This window comes from Bombina bombina, chromosome 2, assembly GCF_027579735.1.
Source record: "Bombina bombina isolate aBomBom1 chromosome 2, aBomBom1.pri, whole genome shotgun sequence".
Lineage (NCBI taxonomy): Eukaryota > Metazoa > Chordata > Amphibia > Anura > Bombinatoridae > Bombina > Bombina bombina.
In genome coordinates, this window is record NC_069500.1 from 1,442,643,811 (window position 1) to 1,442,663,506 (window position 19,696).

At 38.4% G+C, this 19,696-nt stretch overlaps 1 protein-coding gene across 1 annotated transcript in view; it reads left to right on the plus strand.

Moving 5' to 3' along the window:
• WBP1 (WW domain binding protein 1) overlaps window positions 1–7,313 on the plus strand; it is a gene marked incomplete in the record, with an annotated part of 77,557 nt that extends 70,244 nt beyond the window's left edge. The window contains 1 exon segment of the mRNA XM_053704402.1: window positions 5,969–7,313. Coding sequence (XP_053560377.1) covers window positions 5,969–6,570 — 602 coding nt within the window.
• Window positions 7,314–19,696: the final 12,383 nt, after the last annotated feature.

The window sequence follows — 19,696 nt, forward strand, 5'->3', positions numbered from 1 at the left end:
ATTTGGCGCTAAAAAATATGGGCGTCGCTTTTGTCTCCACATTATTTCAGTCTCATTTTTCATTTGCTTCTGGTTGCTAGAAGCTTGATATTTTGCATTCTTTCCCATTCCTGAAACTGTCTTATAAGGAATTTGATCTATTTTGCTTTATATGTTGTTTTTTCTCTTACATATTGCAAGATGTCTCACGTTGCATCTGAGCCAGAAGATACTACAGGAAAATCACTGCCTGCTGGATCTACCAAAGCTAAGTGTATCTGCTGTAAATTTTTGGTAGCTATTCCTCCAGCTGTTGTTTGTAATAATTGTCATGACAAACTTGTTAAAGCAGATAATATTTCCTTTAGTAATGTACCATTGCCTGTTGCAGTTCCCTCAACATCTAAGGTGCAGAATGTTCCTGATAACATAAGAGATTTTGTTTCTGAATCCATAAAGAAGGCTTTGTCTGTTATTTCTCCTTCTAGTAAACGTAAAATGTCTTTTAAATCTTCTCTCTCTACAGATGAATTTTTAAATGAACACCATCATTCTGATTCTTTGGACTCTTCTGGTTCAGAGGATTCTATCTCAGAGATTGATGCTGATAAATCTTCATATTTATTTAAGATGGAATTTATTCGCTCTTTACTTAAAGAAGTACTAATTGCTTTAGAAATAGAGGATTCTAGTCCTCTTGATACTAATTCTATACGTTTGGATAAGGTTTTTAAAGCTCCTGCGGTTATTCCAGAAGTTTTTCCTGTTCCTAATGCTATTTCTGCAGTGATTTCCAAAGAATGGGATAAATTGGGTAATTCATTTACTCCTTCTAAACGTTTTAAGCAATTATATCCTGTTCCGCCTGACAGGTTAGAATTTTGGGACAAAATCCCTAAAGTTGATGGGGCTATTTCTACCCTTGCTAAACGTACTACCATTCCTACGTCAGATGGTACCTCGTTTAAGGATCCTTTAGATAGAAAAATTGAATCCTTTCTAAGAAAAGCTTATCTGTGTTCAGGTAATCTTCTTAGACCTGCTATATCATTGGCTGATGTTGCTGCAGCTTCAACTTTTTGGTTGGAAACCCTAGCGCAACAAGTAGCAAATCGTGATTCTCATGATATTATTATTCTTCTTCAGCATGCTAATAATTTTATCTGTGATGCCATTTTTGATATTATTAGAGTTGATGTTAGGTTTATGTCTCTAGCTATCTTAGCCAGAAGAGCTTTATGGCTTAAAACTTGGAATGCTGATATGGCTTCTAAATCAACTCTACTTTCCATTTCTTTCCAGGGAAACAAATTATTTGGTTCTCAGTTGGATTCTATTATTTCAACTGTTACTGGTGGGAAAGGAACTTTTTTACCACAGGATAAAAAATCTAAAGGTAAAAACAGGGCTAACAATCGTTTTCGTTCCTTTCGTTTCAACAAAGAACAAAAGCCTGATCGTTCGTCCTCAGGAGCAGTTTCAGTTTGGAAACTATCTCCAGTCTGGAATAAATCCAAGCCTGCTAGAAAGGCAAAGCCTGCTTCTAAGTTCACATGAAGGTACGGCCCTCATTCCAGTTCAGCTGGTAGGGGGCAGGTTACGTTTTTTCAAAGAAATTTGGATCAATTCTGTTCACAATCTTTGGATTCAGAGCATTGTTTCAGAAGGGTACAGAATTGGTTTCAAGATGAGACCTCCTGCAAAGAGATTTTTTCTTTCCCGTGTCCCAGTAAATCCAGTGAAAGCTCAAGCATTTCTGAATTGTGTTTCAGATCTAGAGTTGACTGGAGTAATTATGCCAGTTCCAGTTCCGGAACAGGGGATGGGGTTTTATTCAAATCTCTTCATTGTACCAAAGAAGGAGAATTCCTTCAGACCAGTTCTGGATCTGAAATTATTGAATCGTTATGTAAGGATACCAACGTTCAAGATGGTAACTGTAAGGACTATATTGCCTTTTGTTCAGAAAGGGAATTATATGTCCACAATAGATTTACAGGATGCATATCTGCATATTCCGATTCATCCAGATCATTTTCAGTTCCTGAGATTCTCTTTTCTAGACAAGCATTACCAATTTGTGGCTCTACCGTTTGGCCTTGCTACAGCTCCAAGAATTTTCACAAAGATTCTCGGTGCCCTTCTGTCTGTAATCAGAGAACAGGGTATTGTGGTATTTCCTTATTTGGACGATATCTTGGTACTTGCTCAGTCTTTACATTTAGCAGAGTCTCATACGAATCGACTTGTGTTGTTTCTTCAAGATCATGGTTGGAGGATCAATTTACCAAAAAGTTCTTTGATTCCTCAAACAAGGGTAACCTTTCTGGGTTTCCAGATAGATTCAGTGTCCATGACTCTGTCTTTAACAGACAAGAGACGTCTAAAATTGATTACAGCTTGTCGAAACCTTCAGTCACAATCATTCCCTTCGGTAGCCTTATGCATGGAAATTCTAGGTCTTATGACTGCTGCATCGGACGCGATCCCCTTTGCTCGTTTTTACATGCGACCTCTTCAGCTCTGTATGCTGAACCAATGGTGCAGGGATTACACGAAGATATCTCAATTAATATCTTTAAAACCGATTGTTCGACACTCTCTAACGTGGTGGACAGATCACCATCGTTTAATTCAGGGGGCTTCTTTTGTTCTTCCGACCTGGACTGTAATTTCAACAGATGCAAGTCTCACAGGTTGGGGAGCTGTGTGGGGATCTCTGACGGCACAGGGAGTTTGGGAATCTCAGGAGGTGAGATTACCGATCAATATTTTGGAACTCTGTGCAATTTTCAGAGCTCTTCAGTTTTGGCCTCTTCTGAAGAGAGAATCGTTCATTTGTTTTCAGACAGACAATGTCACAACTGTGGCATACATCAATCATCAAGGAGGGACTCACAGTCCTCTGGCTATGAAAGAAGTATCTCGAATTTTGGTTTGGGCGGAATCCAGCTCCTGTCTAATCTCTGCGGTTCATATCCCAGGTGTAGACAATTGGGAAGCGGATTATCTCAGTCGCCAAACGTTGCATCCGGGCGAATGGTCTCTTCACCCAGAGGTATTTCTTCAGATTGTTCAAATGTGGGGGCTTCCAGAGATAGATCTGATGGCCTCTCATCTAAACAAGAAACTTCCCAGGTATCTGTCCAGATCCCGGGATCCTCAGGCGGAGGCAGTGGATGCATTATCACTTCCTTGGAAGTATCATCCTGCCTATATCTTTCCGCCTCTAGTTCTTCTTCCAAGAGTAATCTCCAAGATTCTGAGGGAATGCTCGTTTGTTCTGCTAATAGCTCCGGCATGGCCTCACAGGTTTTGGTATGCGGATCTTGTCCGGATGGCATCTTGCCAACCATGGACTCTTCCGTTAAGACCAGACCTTCTGTCGCAAGGTCCTTTTTTCCATCCGGATCTGAAATCCTTAAATTTAAAGGTATGGAGATTGAACGCTTGATTCTTAGTCAAAGAGGTTTCTCTGACTCTGTGATTGATACTATGTTACAGGCTCGTAAATCTGTATCTAGAGAGATATATTATAGAGTCTGGAAGACTTATATTTCTTGGTGTCTTACTCATCATTTTTCTTGGTATTCTTTTAGAATTCCGAGAATATTACAATTTCTTCAGGATGGTTTAGATAAGGGTTTGTCCGCAAGTTCCTTGAAAGGACAAATCTCTGCTCTTTCTGTTCTTTTTCACAGAAAGATTGCTATTCTTCCTGATATTCATTGTTTTGTACAAGCTTTGGTTCGTATAAAACCTGTCATTAAGTCAATTTCTCCTCCATGGAGCTTGAATTTGGTTCTGGGAGCTCTTCAAGCTCCTCCGTTTGAACCTATGCATTCATTGGACATTAAATTGCTTTCTTGGAAAGTTTTGTTCCTTTTGGCCATCTCTTCTGCCAGAAGAGTTTCTGAATTATCTGCTCTTTCTTGTGAGTCTCCTTTTCTGATTTTTCATCAGGATAAGGCGGTGTTGCGAACTTCTTTTCAATTTTTACCTAAGGTTGTGAATTCCAACAACATTAGTAGAGAAATCGTGGTTCCTTCATTATGTCCTAATCCTAAGAATTCTAAGGAGAAATCGTTACATTCTTTGGATGTTGTTAGAGCTTTGAAATATTATGTTGAAGCTACTAAATCTTTCCGAAAGACTTCTAGTCTATTTGTCATCTTTTCTGGTTCTAGAAAAGGCCAGAAAGCTTCTGCCATTTCTTTGGCATCCTGGTTGAAATCTTTAATTCATCTTGCCTATGTTAAATCGGGTAAGACTCCGCCTCAGAGGATTACAGCTCATTCTACTAGGTCAGTTTCTACTTCCTGGGCGTTTAGGAATGAAGCTTCAGTTGATCAGATTTGCAAAGCAGCGACTTGGTCCTCTTTGCATACTTTTACTAAATTCTACCATTTTGATGTATTCTCTTCTTCTGAAGCAGTTTTTGGTAGAAAGGTACTTCAGGCAGTGGTTTCGGTTTGAATCTTCTGCTTATGTTTTTCATTAAACTTTATTTTGGGTGTGGATTATTTTCAGCAGGAATTGGCTGTCTTTATTTTATCCCTCCCTCTCTAGTGACTCTTGTGTGGAAAGATCCACATCTTGGGTATTCATTATCCCATACGTCACTAGCTCATGGACTCTTGTTAATTACATGAAAGAAAACATAATTTATGTAAGAACTTACCTGATAAATTCATTTCTTTCATATTAACAAGAGTCCATGAGGCCCACCCTTTTTTGTGGTGGTTATGATTTTTTTGTATAAAGCACAATTATTCCAATTCCTTATTTTTTATGCTTCGCACTTTTTTCTTATCACCCCACTTCTTGGCTATTCGTTAAACTGATTTGTGGGTGTGGTGAGGGGTGTATTTATAGGCATTTTGAGGTTTGGGAAACTTTGCCCCTCCTGGTAGGAATGTATATCCCATACGTCACTAGCTCATGGACTCTTGTTAATATGAAAGAAATGAATTTATCAGGTAAGTTCTTACATAAATTATGTTTTATGCTTACCTGATAAATTTATTTCTCTTGTAGTGTATCCAGTCCACGGCCCGCCCTGTCACTTTAAGGCAGGTAATTTTTCCATTAAACTACAGTCACCACTGCACCCTATGGTTTTCCTTTCTCTGCATGTTTTCGGTCGAATGACTGGTAATGGCAGTTAGGGGAGGAGCTATATAGCAGCTTTGCTGTGGGTGGACTCTTGCAACTTCCTGTTGGGAAGGAGAATATATCCCATAAGTAATGGATGATCCGTGGACTGGATACACTACAAGAGAAATAAATTTATCAGGTAAGCATTAATTATGTTTTTCTACCGTCCTAAGGACACATAATTACCACATTTTAATTTTGTCTTTTTGTTTTAATTTGTTATATTGATATTTGGTCTCATTATAAGGTCGACCTTAATTGTGTATATTAAATGTATTATTTTTTATGAAATTGAACCGTCAAACTCATTTAATTAAATGTTTTATATGAATGTCAATAAATTGTATTTAAACTGCTTTTTGAATCATTTTATTCAGATTGTGTATTTATAGTTTCATTTAGTGCATAACTAGGACATTTAGATTGTAGTATTGCCTGGCATTTGTGGTAAATCTTCTGCGCTTGCTGACTTATACAACTATCAGTTCTTTTAGCATTGTATGCACTTTTTTTTTTCTCATCTATCCAATACAGCCGCACTTTAGCTTATTTTGAGCGCTCCTTTTTGATATTTTATATTGCATTTACGTATTTTATAGAAGTAGAGAGACTTCTGTTCCATTTGGAGTTTGTGTAGCAGTTTTGTTTTGGCGCGGTCTCACATTATTGTTTCATTGATATCGGGGTGCTTTTAGTGTAACATGTTTCTGCTATTCTCAGTAACTTGGTAACAAAGATTGTGGTGTACCGCTTATTGCTGTTTCTTGGTAACAGCACAGTGTAGTTTGTTGTGTCCTGGCTCTTAACATTGTAATTTCTTGTTGTGCAGGGGTGCTGCCGTCATTCAAACTTCCAGCGTATGATGAAGTGGCATATCGTCCTACCACCCCACCACCCCCATATAGCAGCATTCTAAATCAGCTAGCTTATCCGTCGTCCTCTGTACCATCGGAGGCTGCCCCTGCTTCACCCAGCGACTCCTCGGGCAGCTGCTCATGTGCCTCTGGCTGCTTGATCTCAGAGAGCAGCTCCTCTTTCTCTGGACAGGTCACCAATGAAACTGGCACCAGCCTGGAGAGCACAAGCAGTGACGATGGCAGCTGGCTTCAGAGCCCTGAAGAGGATGGTGCATGTGGGAAAGACCCTTGTCCCAATAAACAGGCCTCTTTCTCCTCATATGTGGACTTCTTTGATGGTGGAAGCCACAGCTGCTGGGACATCGAGGAAGAGGATGAGGAAGAAGAGGAGGAGCATTACAGACACCGCAGGCTTACAGGAGACTCGGGTATTGAGGTGTGCCGCTGCCAGATTCAGGGTCAAGTGCAGGATGAAGAAGAGGTGCATGACAGCCCAGCATGCACAGAGCGGAGTAGAGTGGTGGAGACGTCTGAGAAAGGGGGAAGTGAGCCTGAGCCACCAGTCCAACCTGTGTGATGGTGTGTGGCAGAGGTCACTTATTGTGAAGGACATCAGGTGGAGTTAGTCAGGATTCTGAAGAAACCTGCTGAGGAGCAATTTGCTCGGTCTTCTCATATGGTGATAAAAGTGTTCCTAATTTAGTCTGAGGGGAGAGTTTGCACATTTAAAGTATTTACCAGAAACTGCTCCTTAGTATGTGAGCTACTAAAGTAAGGTGCAGGCCTCTCCTGAACACCTTGTAACAGTCAAACAGCCAAGGGTGTAAAAAACAACTTCCTTTTTTATGGGTACATGAGCACAGCCATCTGTGATAACATTAGGGGTTGGAAGAGAATGAGATGAGTTCATAGGGGAACAAGTGAGAGGCTGTCTTTTTGTATTCCCTCTCTTTTAAATCGAAGTCCCCACTGCAGACACCAGGATTATTAATGTGGAGCTTTGGCCTGTGCAGTCTATTATGCGATAGAGACTTGGGCCCCAGAGTCCATGTGTTCTGTGCCTGTAGTGAGCAGATGCATCTTCCCCTCTGAGTTTGTTGTCTGTGTAAACAGCCTGTTACCACCTTCCCATACTGCCAGCACTTGGAGAAACAAAGTGTCTCTGCGGCACTGCTGGGAGTTACAATGTATTCTGTGAAATGACATTAAATGATGTGCTATGACAAAGCAACATCCACTTGACACAGCTGTTTGGGATAATCAAAATGACGAAGTGCTGTGAGGCGCTACCGAGATCCATAAATAAAACGATAAACATCATACAGATTGGCACTTTCTTATTTGTAGATTTTATATTATTCTTGTGGTGTTAATATAAAACACTAAAGTACACCATGATATATAGAATAACCCTTGCATTGCCAAGGCTAACAACAAGGTGTGCTGTGTGTGTGTATATATATATATATATATATAACTGTAATAGTGTTTTCAGTGTCTCAGGCCTGTGTACTGCCAGTGCTTGCCTATGCATTCTGCCTTGTGCCATTTTACACTTTACATCTGGAGTGTAAAATCTAGAAGCCAGAACAGGGCCTCACTACTTCATCATAGGAAAAAATAGTGGACGCACAACGCTAGAAATAACGAATTAAACGCAGTAAAAGAAAATTTCCAAAATCAGTTTTATATTGTCATAGACATTGATGTAGCAGTAAATAAGAACAAGTCTGATGTATTTCTGGAGACAAATTCACAAACAACAAATAATTTTTAATGGTTTTTTTTTTATCCTAAATAATTTATAACACATAGTAACGGTCTGCATCTTAGCTCTTTAGTTATGTGTGAAACGTATAAGACGAGTATACCAGCAGGAAATTGGAGGTGCAGTTTATTAAACACTAGTGACCCGGTAACATCTATTGGAACGTAGTCAGCACTGAAAAGCTAAAAGTAAATAAGCACTCATCTTCCTAATAAACTATACTGTAAAATTATTTGTATGTGTCAGTGACATATTGTACATAACATGCAGTCAGTAATGTAATAAGGTCAGACATATAATCATATTACTAATAGACTATACTGTAACATGATCTGTATGTGTCAGTGACATATTGTACATAACATGCAGTCAGTAATGTAATAAGGTCAGACATCTAATCATATTACTAATAGACTATACTGTAACATGATCTGTCAGTGACATATTGTACTTAACTTGCAGTCAGTAATGTAATAAGGTCAGACATGTAATCATATTACTAATAGACTATACTGTAACATGATCTGTATTTGTCAGTGACATATTGTACATAACATGCAGTCAGTAATGTAATAAGGTCAGACATCTAATCATATTACTAATAGACTATACTGTAACATGATCTGTGTGTGTCAGTGACATATTGTACATAACATGCAGTTAGTAATACAGTAAGGTCAGACATCTAATCATATTACTAATAGACTATACTGTAACATGATCTGTATTTGTCAGTGACATATTGTACATAACATGCAGTCAGTAATGTAATAAGGTCAGACATGTAATCATATTACTAATAGACTATACTGTAACATGATCTGTGTGTCAGTGACATATTGTACATAACATGCAGTCAGTAATGTAATAAGGTCAGACATATAATCATATTGCTAATAGACTATACTGTAACATGATCTATATCTGTCAGTGACATATTGTACATAACATGCAGTCAGTAATACAGTAAGGTCAGACATCTAATCATATTACTAATAGACTATACTGTAACATGATCTGTATTTGTCAGTGACATATTGTATATAACATGCAGTCAGTAATGTAATAAGGTCAGACATGTAATCATATTACTAATAGACTATACTGTAACATGATCTGTATTTGTCAGTGACATATTGTACATAACATGCAGTCAGTAATGTAATAAGGTCAGACATGTAATCATATTACTAATAGACTATACTGTAACATGATCTGTATTTGTCAGTGACATATTGTACATAACATGCAGTCAGTAATGTAATAAGGTCAGACATCTAATCATATTACTAATAGACTATACTGTAACATGATCTGTATCTGTCACTGACATATTGTACATAACGTGCAGTCAGTAATACAGTAAGGTCAGACGTGTAATCATATTACTAATAGACTATACTGTAACATGATCTGTATCTGTCAGTGACATTGTACATAACATGCAGTCAGTAATGTAATAAGGTCAGACATATAATCATATTACTAATAGACTATACTGTAACATGATCTGTATGTGTCAGTGACATATTGTACATAACATGCAGTCAGTAATGTAATAAGGTCAGACATGTAATCATATTACTAATAGACTATACTGTAACATGATCTGTATGTGTCAGTGACATTGTACATAACATGCAGTCAGTAATGTAATAAGGTCAGACATCTAATCATATTACACTATACTGTAACATGATCTGTGTCTGTCAGTGACATATTGTACATAACATAGTCAGTAATGTAATAAGGTCAGACATGTAATCATATTACTAATAGACTATACTGTAACATGATCTGTATCTGTCACTGACATATTGTACATAACATGCAGTCAGTAATGTAATAAGGTCAGACATCTAATCATATTACTAATAGACTATACTGTAACATGATCTGTGTGTCAGTGACATATTGTACATAACATGCAGTCAGTAATACAGTAAGGTCAGACATCTAATCATATTACTAATAGACTATACTGTAACATGATCTGTATTTGTCAGTGACATATTGTACATAACATGCAGTCAGTAATGTAATAAGGTCAGACATCTAATCATATTACTAATAGACTATACTGTAACATGATCTGTGTGTCAGTGACATATTGTACATAACATGCAGTCAGTAATGTAATAAGGTCAGACATCTAATCATATTACTAATAGACTATACTGTAACATGATCTGTGTGTCAGTGACATATTGTACTTAACATGCAGTCAGTAATGTAATAAGGTCAGACATTTAATCATATTACTAATAGACTATACTGTAACATGATCTGTATGTGTCAGTGACATATTGTACATAACATGCAGTCAGTAATACAGTAAGGTCAGACATCTAATCATATTACTAATAGACTATACTGTAACATGATCTGTGTGTCAGTGACATATTGTACTTAACATGCAGTCAGTAATGTAATAAGGTCAGACATATAGATCATGTTACAGTATAGTCTATTAGTAATATGATTATATCTGTCAGTGACATATTGTACGTAACATGCAGTCAGTAATACAGTAAGGTCAGACATCTAATCATATTACTAATAGACTATACTGTAACATGATCTGTATTTGTCAGTGACATATTGTACATAACATGCAGTCAGATACAGATCATGTTACAGTATAGTCTATTAGTAATATGATTAGATGTCTGACCTTATTACATTACTGACTGCATGTTATGTACTATATGTCACTGACAAATACAGATCATGTTACAGTATAGTCTATTAGTAATATGATTACATGTCTGACCTTACTGTATTACTGACTGCACGTTATGTACAATATGTCAGTGACAGATACAGATCATGTTACAGTATAGTCTATTAGTAATATGATTAGATGTCTGACCTTATTACATTACTGTCACTGACATATTGCACATAACGTGCAGTCAGTAATACAGTAAGGTCAGACATGTAATCATATTACTAATAGACTATACTGTAACATGAACTGTATTTGTCAGTGACATATTGTACATAACGTGCAGTCAGTAATATAATAAGGTCAGACATATAATCATATTACTAATAGACTATACTGTAACATGATCTGTATCTGTCAGTGACTTATTGTACATAACATGCAGTCAGTAATACAGTAAGGTCAGACATATAATCATATTACTAATAGACTATACTGTAACATGATCTGTGTGTCACTGACATATTGTACATAACATGCAGTCAGTAATGTAATAAGGTCAGACATATAATCATATTACTAATAGACTATACTGTAACATGATCTGTATCTGTCACTGACATATTGTACATAACATGCAGTCAGTAATGTAATAAGGTCAGACATCTAATCATATTACTAATAGACTATACTGTAACATGATCTGTGTGTCAGTGAGCTATTTTACATAACATGCAGTCAGTAATGTAATAAGGTCAGACATTTAATCATATTACTAATAGACTATACTGTAACATGATCTGTATGTGTCAGTGACATATTGTACATAACATGCAGTCAGTAATACAGTAAGGTCAGACATCTAATCATATTACTAATAGAATATACTGTAACATGATCTGTATCTGTCAGTGACATATTGTACATAACATGCAGTCAGTAATGTAATAAGGTCAGACTTCTAATCATATTACTAATAGACTATACTGTAACATGATCTGTGTCTGTCAGTGACCTATTTTACATAACATGCAGTCAGTAATGTAATAAGGTCAGACATCTAATCATATTACTAATAGACTATACTGTAACATGATCTGTATCTGTCAGTGACATATTGTACATAACGTGCAGTCAGTAATACAGTAAGGTCAGACATCTAATCATATTACTAATAGACTATTCTGTAACATGATCTGTATCTGTCAGTGACATATTGTACATAACATGTAGTCAGTAATGTAATAAGGTTAGACATCTAATCGTATTACTAATAGACTATACTGTAACATGATCTGTATCTCAGTGACATATTGTACATAACATGCAGTCAGTAATGTAATAAGGTCAGACATCTCATCATATTACTAATAGACTATACTGTAACATGATCTGTATGTGTCAGTGACATATTGTACATAACGTGTAGTCAGTAATGTAATAAGGTCAGACATGTAATCATATTACTAATAGACTATACTGTAACATGATCTGTATGTGTCAGTGACATATTGTACACAACGTGCAGTCAGTAATGTAATAAGGTCAGACATGTAATCATATTACTAATAGACTATACTGTAACATGATCTGTATGTGTCAGTGACATATTGTACATAACATGCAGTCAGTAATGTAATAAGGTCAGACATCTAATCATATTACTAATAGAATATACTGTAACATGATCTGTATCGGTCAGTGACATATTGTACATAACATGCAGTCAGTAATGTAATAAGGTCAGACATCTAATCATATTACTAATAGAATATACTGTAACATGATCTGTATGTGTCAGTGACATATTGTACATAACATGCAGTCAGTATTACAGTAAGGTCAGACATATAATTATATTACTATTACACTATACTGTAACATGATCTGTATCTGTCAGTGACATATTGTACATAACATAGTCAGTAATACAGTAAGGTCAGACATGTAATTATATTACTAATAGACTATACTGTAACATGATCTGTATGTGTCAGTGACATATTGTACATAACATGCAGTCAGTAATATAATTATACTGCCATGTTCTTATATATAAACGAGTAGTATCTACGATGTATGTAAAAAAAGAACGTATTTATCATTCTCGTTCAGAGGCATGTAACAGTATCCCACATCACAAGGATCCTTTCTATTGGGTGATTGTCTTACCATATGTTGGTGTTGGTCATAAAGGGGCGTTTCTGAGCGTCATCCCTTTAGCTCTCATTTGATGATCGCATTTAACATATGTTGCGCTCAGAAAGTTTTAGCATAAGCGCCCACTATGTAAACAAAAGAGTGATGGAATAATATAATCATAACACGGATCAACAAACCAATCAAATGTGCGATGAAAGCGGACACCCCACTGTAGCTGGAGTGTCGAGTCAGACATTTATTGAAAATGAACACCTCACTGTAGCTGGAGTATCGAGTCAAACAGAGAAGTGAAAATGTATCTGATTTCTAGTACTCATAAATGCAGTTAATATAAAGCTGTGTCAGTTCTTATACATAGGCAAATAATAGCTGTGATTAATCATAACGTTGAGCAAAATGTTCAAAGGCTATGTTAGCCATTAAGGTTGAGAGGCGTATCACTTAACAATACGTCATATCAGTGGTATTTCGTTGGATGTTCATATTGACGTGTAATACTCCTGTCAGAGTCCAGACATGCATATTAAATTTTTTTTGTATGATATTAGCAGAGTGGCATGAATTGGGTGTTATACTTGTTGTGATATGTTCATTTTAAGTGCAATAGCTTGCTATCTTAACACAAAAAAATGTGTATATATATATATGCAATAGAATGATCTCAATTGGACCGAATATAAAGTTCCTGACAATATGAAAATAAAATTTATTCTATACAGGATAACCGTATTACATCACTGTAGGACAATATAGGATATTATATTTATTAACCTATTAAAGACAAAATTAAATTGATACAGTATTATTATACTTATTGTTATTCTATTCTGAGATTTAATAAACAGTATAGTTTATTTTTTAGATGAATATTCATCATATCATGATATATTGTGCCCCTAATAAGTATCTGGCATATGCGGTTAATGCTTAGATATAGGCGATCAGAGTGTTACATTTGTTATATATAATACATCAAAACTCGAGTATTTGTATTATGTATTGGTACTAAGATCTACTATATCAGGGAATAGTAATTCCTATATGTCTATCTTAATGCATTAATGAGCATACAATTGGTCAATTATCTATAAGATAAAATGAACCATGGCATGATAGATTCAAAAGTGAAAATGAATAAGATATGCATCAACATGTTATTGTGATGTATATACCAAAAATAATCAGAGTGACATTACAAAAAGATGGGTTGTGAACCCTAATGTGATATGAAATGATATCTCTAACGTGGTGAACATACTTTATTATTAAGGAGTGAGTGTGTGTAAAAATTTATAATCAACAAGTGAATGGATAATAAATAATGATCTGAAGAGTGGACCTAGGTATGTGCGTGAAATTATTGTCGTATATTAAAGGAATGAAGTATATCAGGCCCATTTATCAAGCTCCGTACGGAGCTTGAAGGGCCGTGTTTCTGGCGAGTCTTCAGACTCGCCAGAAACACAAGTTATAAAGCAGCGGTCTAAAGACCGCTGCTTCATAACCCTGTCCGCCTGCTCTGAGCAGGCGGACAGGAATCGCCGGAAATCAACCCGATCGAATACGATCGGGTTGATTGACACCTCCCTGCTGGCGGCCTCTTGTGAGCTGCTGGTGCAATGTTAAATGCGGAGAGCGTATTGCTCTCCGCATTTAGCGAGGTCTTGCGGACCTGATCCGCAGTGTCGGATCAGGTCCGCAAGCCCTTTGATAAATGGGCCCCTATAAGTGTTCTGTTAAAAAAACAAAAAACAATAAAGGATATGTGTGAATATTATAGAATTATAATGGTGGTGAACAGTGATTAAATGGAAAGTAAGATAGAAAGTGGATGAATCATAACCAGGCAGTGTCTGTATTATAAGTATACAAAATAATTATTGAAGTCATTCATGCCATTAGGTTTTACTGAGTTTAAACAGTAAATCCATTTGCATTCAAGTTTAAGTAATGTTTCTCCAACATAGGTGTGTCCGGTCCACGGCGTCATCCTTACTTGTGGGATATTCTCTTCCCCAACAGGAAATGGCAAAGAGCCCAGCAAAGCTGGTCACATGATCCCTCCTAGGCTCCGCCTTCCCCAGTCATTCTCTTTGCCGTTGTACAGGCAACATCTCCACGGAGATGGCTTAGAGTTTTTTGGTGTTTAAATGTAGTTTTTATTCTTCAATCAAGAGTTTGTTATTTTAAAATAGTGCTGGTATGTACTATTTACTCTGAAACAGAAAAGAGATGAAGATTTCTGTTTGTAAGAGGAAAATGATTTTAGCAACCGTTACTAAAATCGATGGCTGTTTCCACACAGGACTGTTGAGAGGAATTAACTTCAGTTGGGGGAAACAGTGAGCAGACTTTTGCTGCTTGAGGTATGACACATTTCTAACAAGACTATGTAATGCTGGAAGCTGTCATTTTCCCTATGGGATCCGGTAAGCCATTTTTATTACATAAGAATAAAGGGCTTCACAAGGGCTTTTAAGACTGGTAGACATTTTCTGGGCTAAAACGATTGATATATAAGCATTTTTAATACTTCATAGCTTTGAGGAATTATTTTATTCTTGGGAATTATGTAAAATAACCGGCAGGCACTGTATCGGACACCTTTTTCTCTAGGGGCTTTCCCTAATCATAGGCAGAGCCTCATTTTCGCGCCTCTATTGCGCAGTTGTTTTTGGCAAGCATGACATGCTGATGCATGTGTGAAGAGCTCAGATACATAGAAAAAGCTTTCTGAAGGCGTCATTTGGTATCGTATTCCCCTTTGGGCTTGGTTGGGTCTCAGCAAAGCAGATACCAGGGACTGTATAGGGGTTAAATATAAAAACGGCTCCGGTTCCGTTATTTTAAGAGTTAAAGCTTTCAAATTTGGTGTGCAATACTTTTAAGGCTTTAAGACACTGTGGTGAAATTTTGGTGAATTTTGAACAATTCCTTCATACTTTTTCACATTTACAGTAATAAAGTGTGTTCAGTTTAAAATTTAAAGTGACAGTAACGGTTTTATTTTAAAACGTTTTTTGTACTTTGTTATCAAGTTTATGCCTGTTTAACATGTCTGAACTATCAGATAGACTGTGTTCTGTATGTGGGGAAGCCAAGGTTCCTTCTCATTTAAATAGATGTGATTTATGTGACACAAAATTTAGAGAAAATGATGCCCAAGAGGATTCCTCAAGTGAGGGGAGTAAGCATGGTACTGCATCATCCCCCTCCTTCATCTACGCCAGTCTTGCCCACACAGGAGGCCCCTAGTACATCTAGTGCGCCAATACTCCTTACTATGCAACAATTAACGGCTGTAATGGATAATTCTATCAAAAACATTTTAGCCAAAATGCCCACTTATCAGCGAAAGCGCGACTGCTCTGTTTTAGAAAATACTGAAGAGCATGAGGACGCTGATGATATTGGTTCTGAAGTGCCCCTACACCAGTCTGAGGGGGCCAGGGAGGTTTTGTCTGAGGGAGAAATTTCAGATTCAGGGAAAATTTCTCAACAAGCTGAACCTGATGTGATTACATTCAAATTTAAATTGGAACATCTCCGCGCTCTGCTTAAGGAGGTGTTATCTACTCTGGATGATTGTGAGAATTTGGTCATTCCAGAGAAATTATGTAAGATGGACAAGTTCCTAGAGGTCCCGGGGCCCCCCGAAGCTTTTCCTATACCCAAGCGGGTGGCGGACATTGTAAACAAAGAATGGGAAAGGCCCGGCATACCTTTCGTCCCTCCCCCTATATTTAAGAAATTGTTTCCTATGGTCGACCCCAGAAAGGACTTATGGCAGACAGTCCCCAAGGTCGAGGGGGCGGTTTCTACTCTAAACAAACGCACCACTATACCCATAGAAGATAGTTGTGCTTTCAAAGATCCTATGGATAAAAAATTAGAGGGTTTGCTTAAAAAGATGTTTGTTCAGCAAGGTTACCTTCTACAACCAATTTCATGCATTGTTCCTGTCACTACAGCAGCGTGTTTCTGGTTCGATGAACTAGAAAAGGCGCTCAATAAAGATTCTTCTTATGAGGAGATTTTGGACAGAATTCATGCTCTCAAATTGGCTAACTCTTTCACCTTAGACGCCACTTTGCAATTGGCTAGATTAGCGGCGAAAAATTCTGGGTTTGCTATTGTGGCGCGCAGAGCGCTTTGGCTAAAATCTTGGTCAGCGGATGCGTCTTCCAAGAACAAATTGCTTAACATTCCTTTCAAGGGGAAAACGCTGTTTGGCCCTGACTTGAAAGAGATTATTTCTGATATCACTGGGGGTAAGGGCCACGCCCTTCCTCAGGATAGGTCTTTCAAGGCTAAAAATAAACCAAATTTTCGTCCCTTTCGCAGAAACGGACCAGCCCCAAGTGCTACATCCTCTAAGCAAGAGGGTAATACTTCTCAAGCCAAGCCAGCCTGGAGGCCAATGCAAGGCTGGAACAAAGGTAAGCAGGCCAAGAAACCTGCCACTGCTACCAAGACAGCATGAGATGTTAGCCCCCGATCCAGGACCGGATCTGGTGGGGGGCAGACTCTCTCTCTTCGCTCAGGCTTGGGCAAGAGATGTTCTGGATCCTTGGGCGCTGGAAATAGTCTCCCAAGGTTATCTTCTGGAATTCAAGGGGCTTCCCCCAAGGGGGAGGTTCCACAGGTCTCAATTGTCTTCAGACCACATAAAAAAACAGGCATTCTTACATTGTGTAGAAGACCTGTTAAAAATGGGAGTGATTCATCCTGTTCCATTAGGAGAACAAGGGATGGGGTTCTACTCCAATCTGTTCATAGTTCCCAAAAAAGAGGGAACATTCAGACCAATCTTAGATCTCAAGATCCTAAACAAGTTTCTCAAGGTTCCATCGTTCAAAATGGAAACCATTCGAACAATTCTTCCTTCCATCCAGGAAGGTCAATTCATGACCACGGTGGATTTAAAGGATGCGTATCTACATATTCCTATCCACAAGGAACATCATCGGTTCCTAAGGTTCGCCTTTCTGGACAAGCATTACCAGTTTGTGGCACTTCCGTTCGGATTAGCCACTGCTCCAAGAATTTTCACAAAGGTACTGGGGTCCCTTCTAGCGGTGCTAAGACCAAGGGGCATTGCAGTAGTACCTTACTTGGACGACATTCTGATTCAAGCGTCGTCCCTTCCACAAGCAAAGGCTCACACGGACATTGTCCTGGCCTTTCTCAGATCTCACGGGTGGAAAGTGAACGTAGAAAAAAGTTCTCTATCTCCGTCAACAAGGGTTCCCTTCTTGGGAACAATAATAGACTCCTTAGAAATGAGGATTTTTCTGACAGAGGCCAGAAAATCAAAACTTCTAAACTCTTGTCAAGTACTTCATTCTGTTCCTCTTCCTTCCATAGCGCAGTGCATGGAAGTAATAGGTTTGATGGTAGCGGCAATGGACATAGTTCCTTTTGCGCGAATTCATCTAAGACCATTACAACTGTGCATGCTCAGTCAGTGGAATGGGGATTATACAGACTTGTCTCAGACGATACAAGTAGATCAGAGGACCAGAGATTCACTCCGTTGGTGGCTGTCCCTGGACAACCTGTCACAGGGGATGAGCTTCCGCAGACCAGAGTGGGTCATTGTCACGACCGACGCCAGTCTGGTGGGCTGGGGCGCGGTCTGGGGACTCCTGAAAGCTCAGGGTCTTTGGTCTCGGGAAGAATCTCTTCTCCCGATAAATATTCTGGAACTGAGAGCGATATTCAATGCTCTCAAGGCTTGGCCTCAGCTAGCAAAGGCCAAATTCATACGGTTTCAATCGGACAACATGACGACTGTTGCGTACATCAACCATCAGGGGGGAACAAGGAGTTCCCTGGCGATGGAAGAAGTGACCAAAATCATTCAATGGGCGGAGACTCACTCCTGCCACTTGTCTGCAATCCACATCCCAGGAGTGGAAAATTGGGAAGCGGATTTTCTGAGTCGTCAGACATTTCATCCGGGGGAGTGGGAACTCCATCCGGAAATCTTTGCCCAAATTACTCAGTTGTGGGGCATTCCAGACATGGATCTGATGGCCTCTCGTCAGAACTTCAAGGTTCCTTGCTACGGGTCCAGATCCAGGGATCCCAAGGCGACTCTAGTAGATGCACTAGTAGCACCTTGGACCTAGCTTATGTATTCCCACCGTTTCCTCTCATCCCCAGGCTGGTAGCCAGGATCAATCAGGAGAGGGCATCGGTGATCTTGATAGCTCCTGCGTGGCCACGCAGGACTTGGTATGCGGACCTGGTGAATATGTCATCGGCTCCACCATGGAAGCTACCTTTGAGACGGGACCTTCTTGTTCAAGGTCCGTTCGAACATCCGAATCTGGTCTCACTCCAACTGACTGCTTGGAGATTGAACGCTTGATTTTATCAAAGCGAGGGTTCTCAGATTCTGTCATTGATACTCTTGTTCAGGCCAGAAAGCCTGTAACTAGAAAAATCTACCATAAAATATGGAAAAAATATATCTGTTGGTGTGAATCTAAAGGATTCCCTTGGGACAAGATAAAAATTCCTAAGATTCTATCCTTTCTTCAAGAAGGTTTGGAGAAAGGATTATCTGCAAGTTCTTTGAAGGGACAGATTTCTGCTTTGTCTGTGTTACTTCACAAAAAGCTGGCAGCTGTGCCAGATGTTCAAGCCTTTGTTCAGGCTCTGGTTAGAATCAAGCCTGTTTACAAACCTTTGACTCCTCCTTGGAGTCTCAATTTAGTTCTTTCAGTTCTTCAGGGGGTTCCGTTTGAACCCTTACATTCCGTTGATATTAAGTTATTATCTTGGAAAGTTTTGTTTTTGGTTGCAATTTCTTCTGCTAGAAGAGTTTCAGAGTTATCTGCTCTGCAGTGTTCTCCTCCTTATCTGGTGTTCCATGCAGATAAGGTGGTTTTGCGTACTAAACCTGGTTTTCTTCCGAAAGTTGTTTCTAACAAAAACATTAACCAGGAGATAGTCGTGCCTTCTTTGTGTCCGAATCCAGTTTCAAAGAAGGAACGTTTGTTGCACAATTTGGATGTAGTTCGTGCTCTAAAATTCTATTTAGATGCTACAAAGGATTTTAGACAAACATCTTCCTTGTTTGTTGTTTATTCTGGT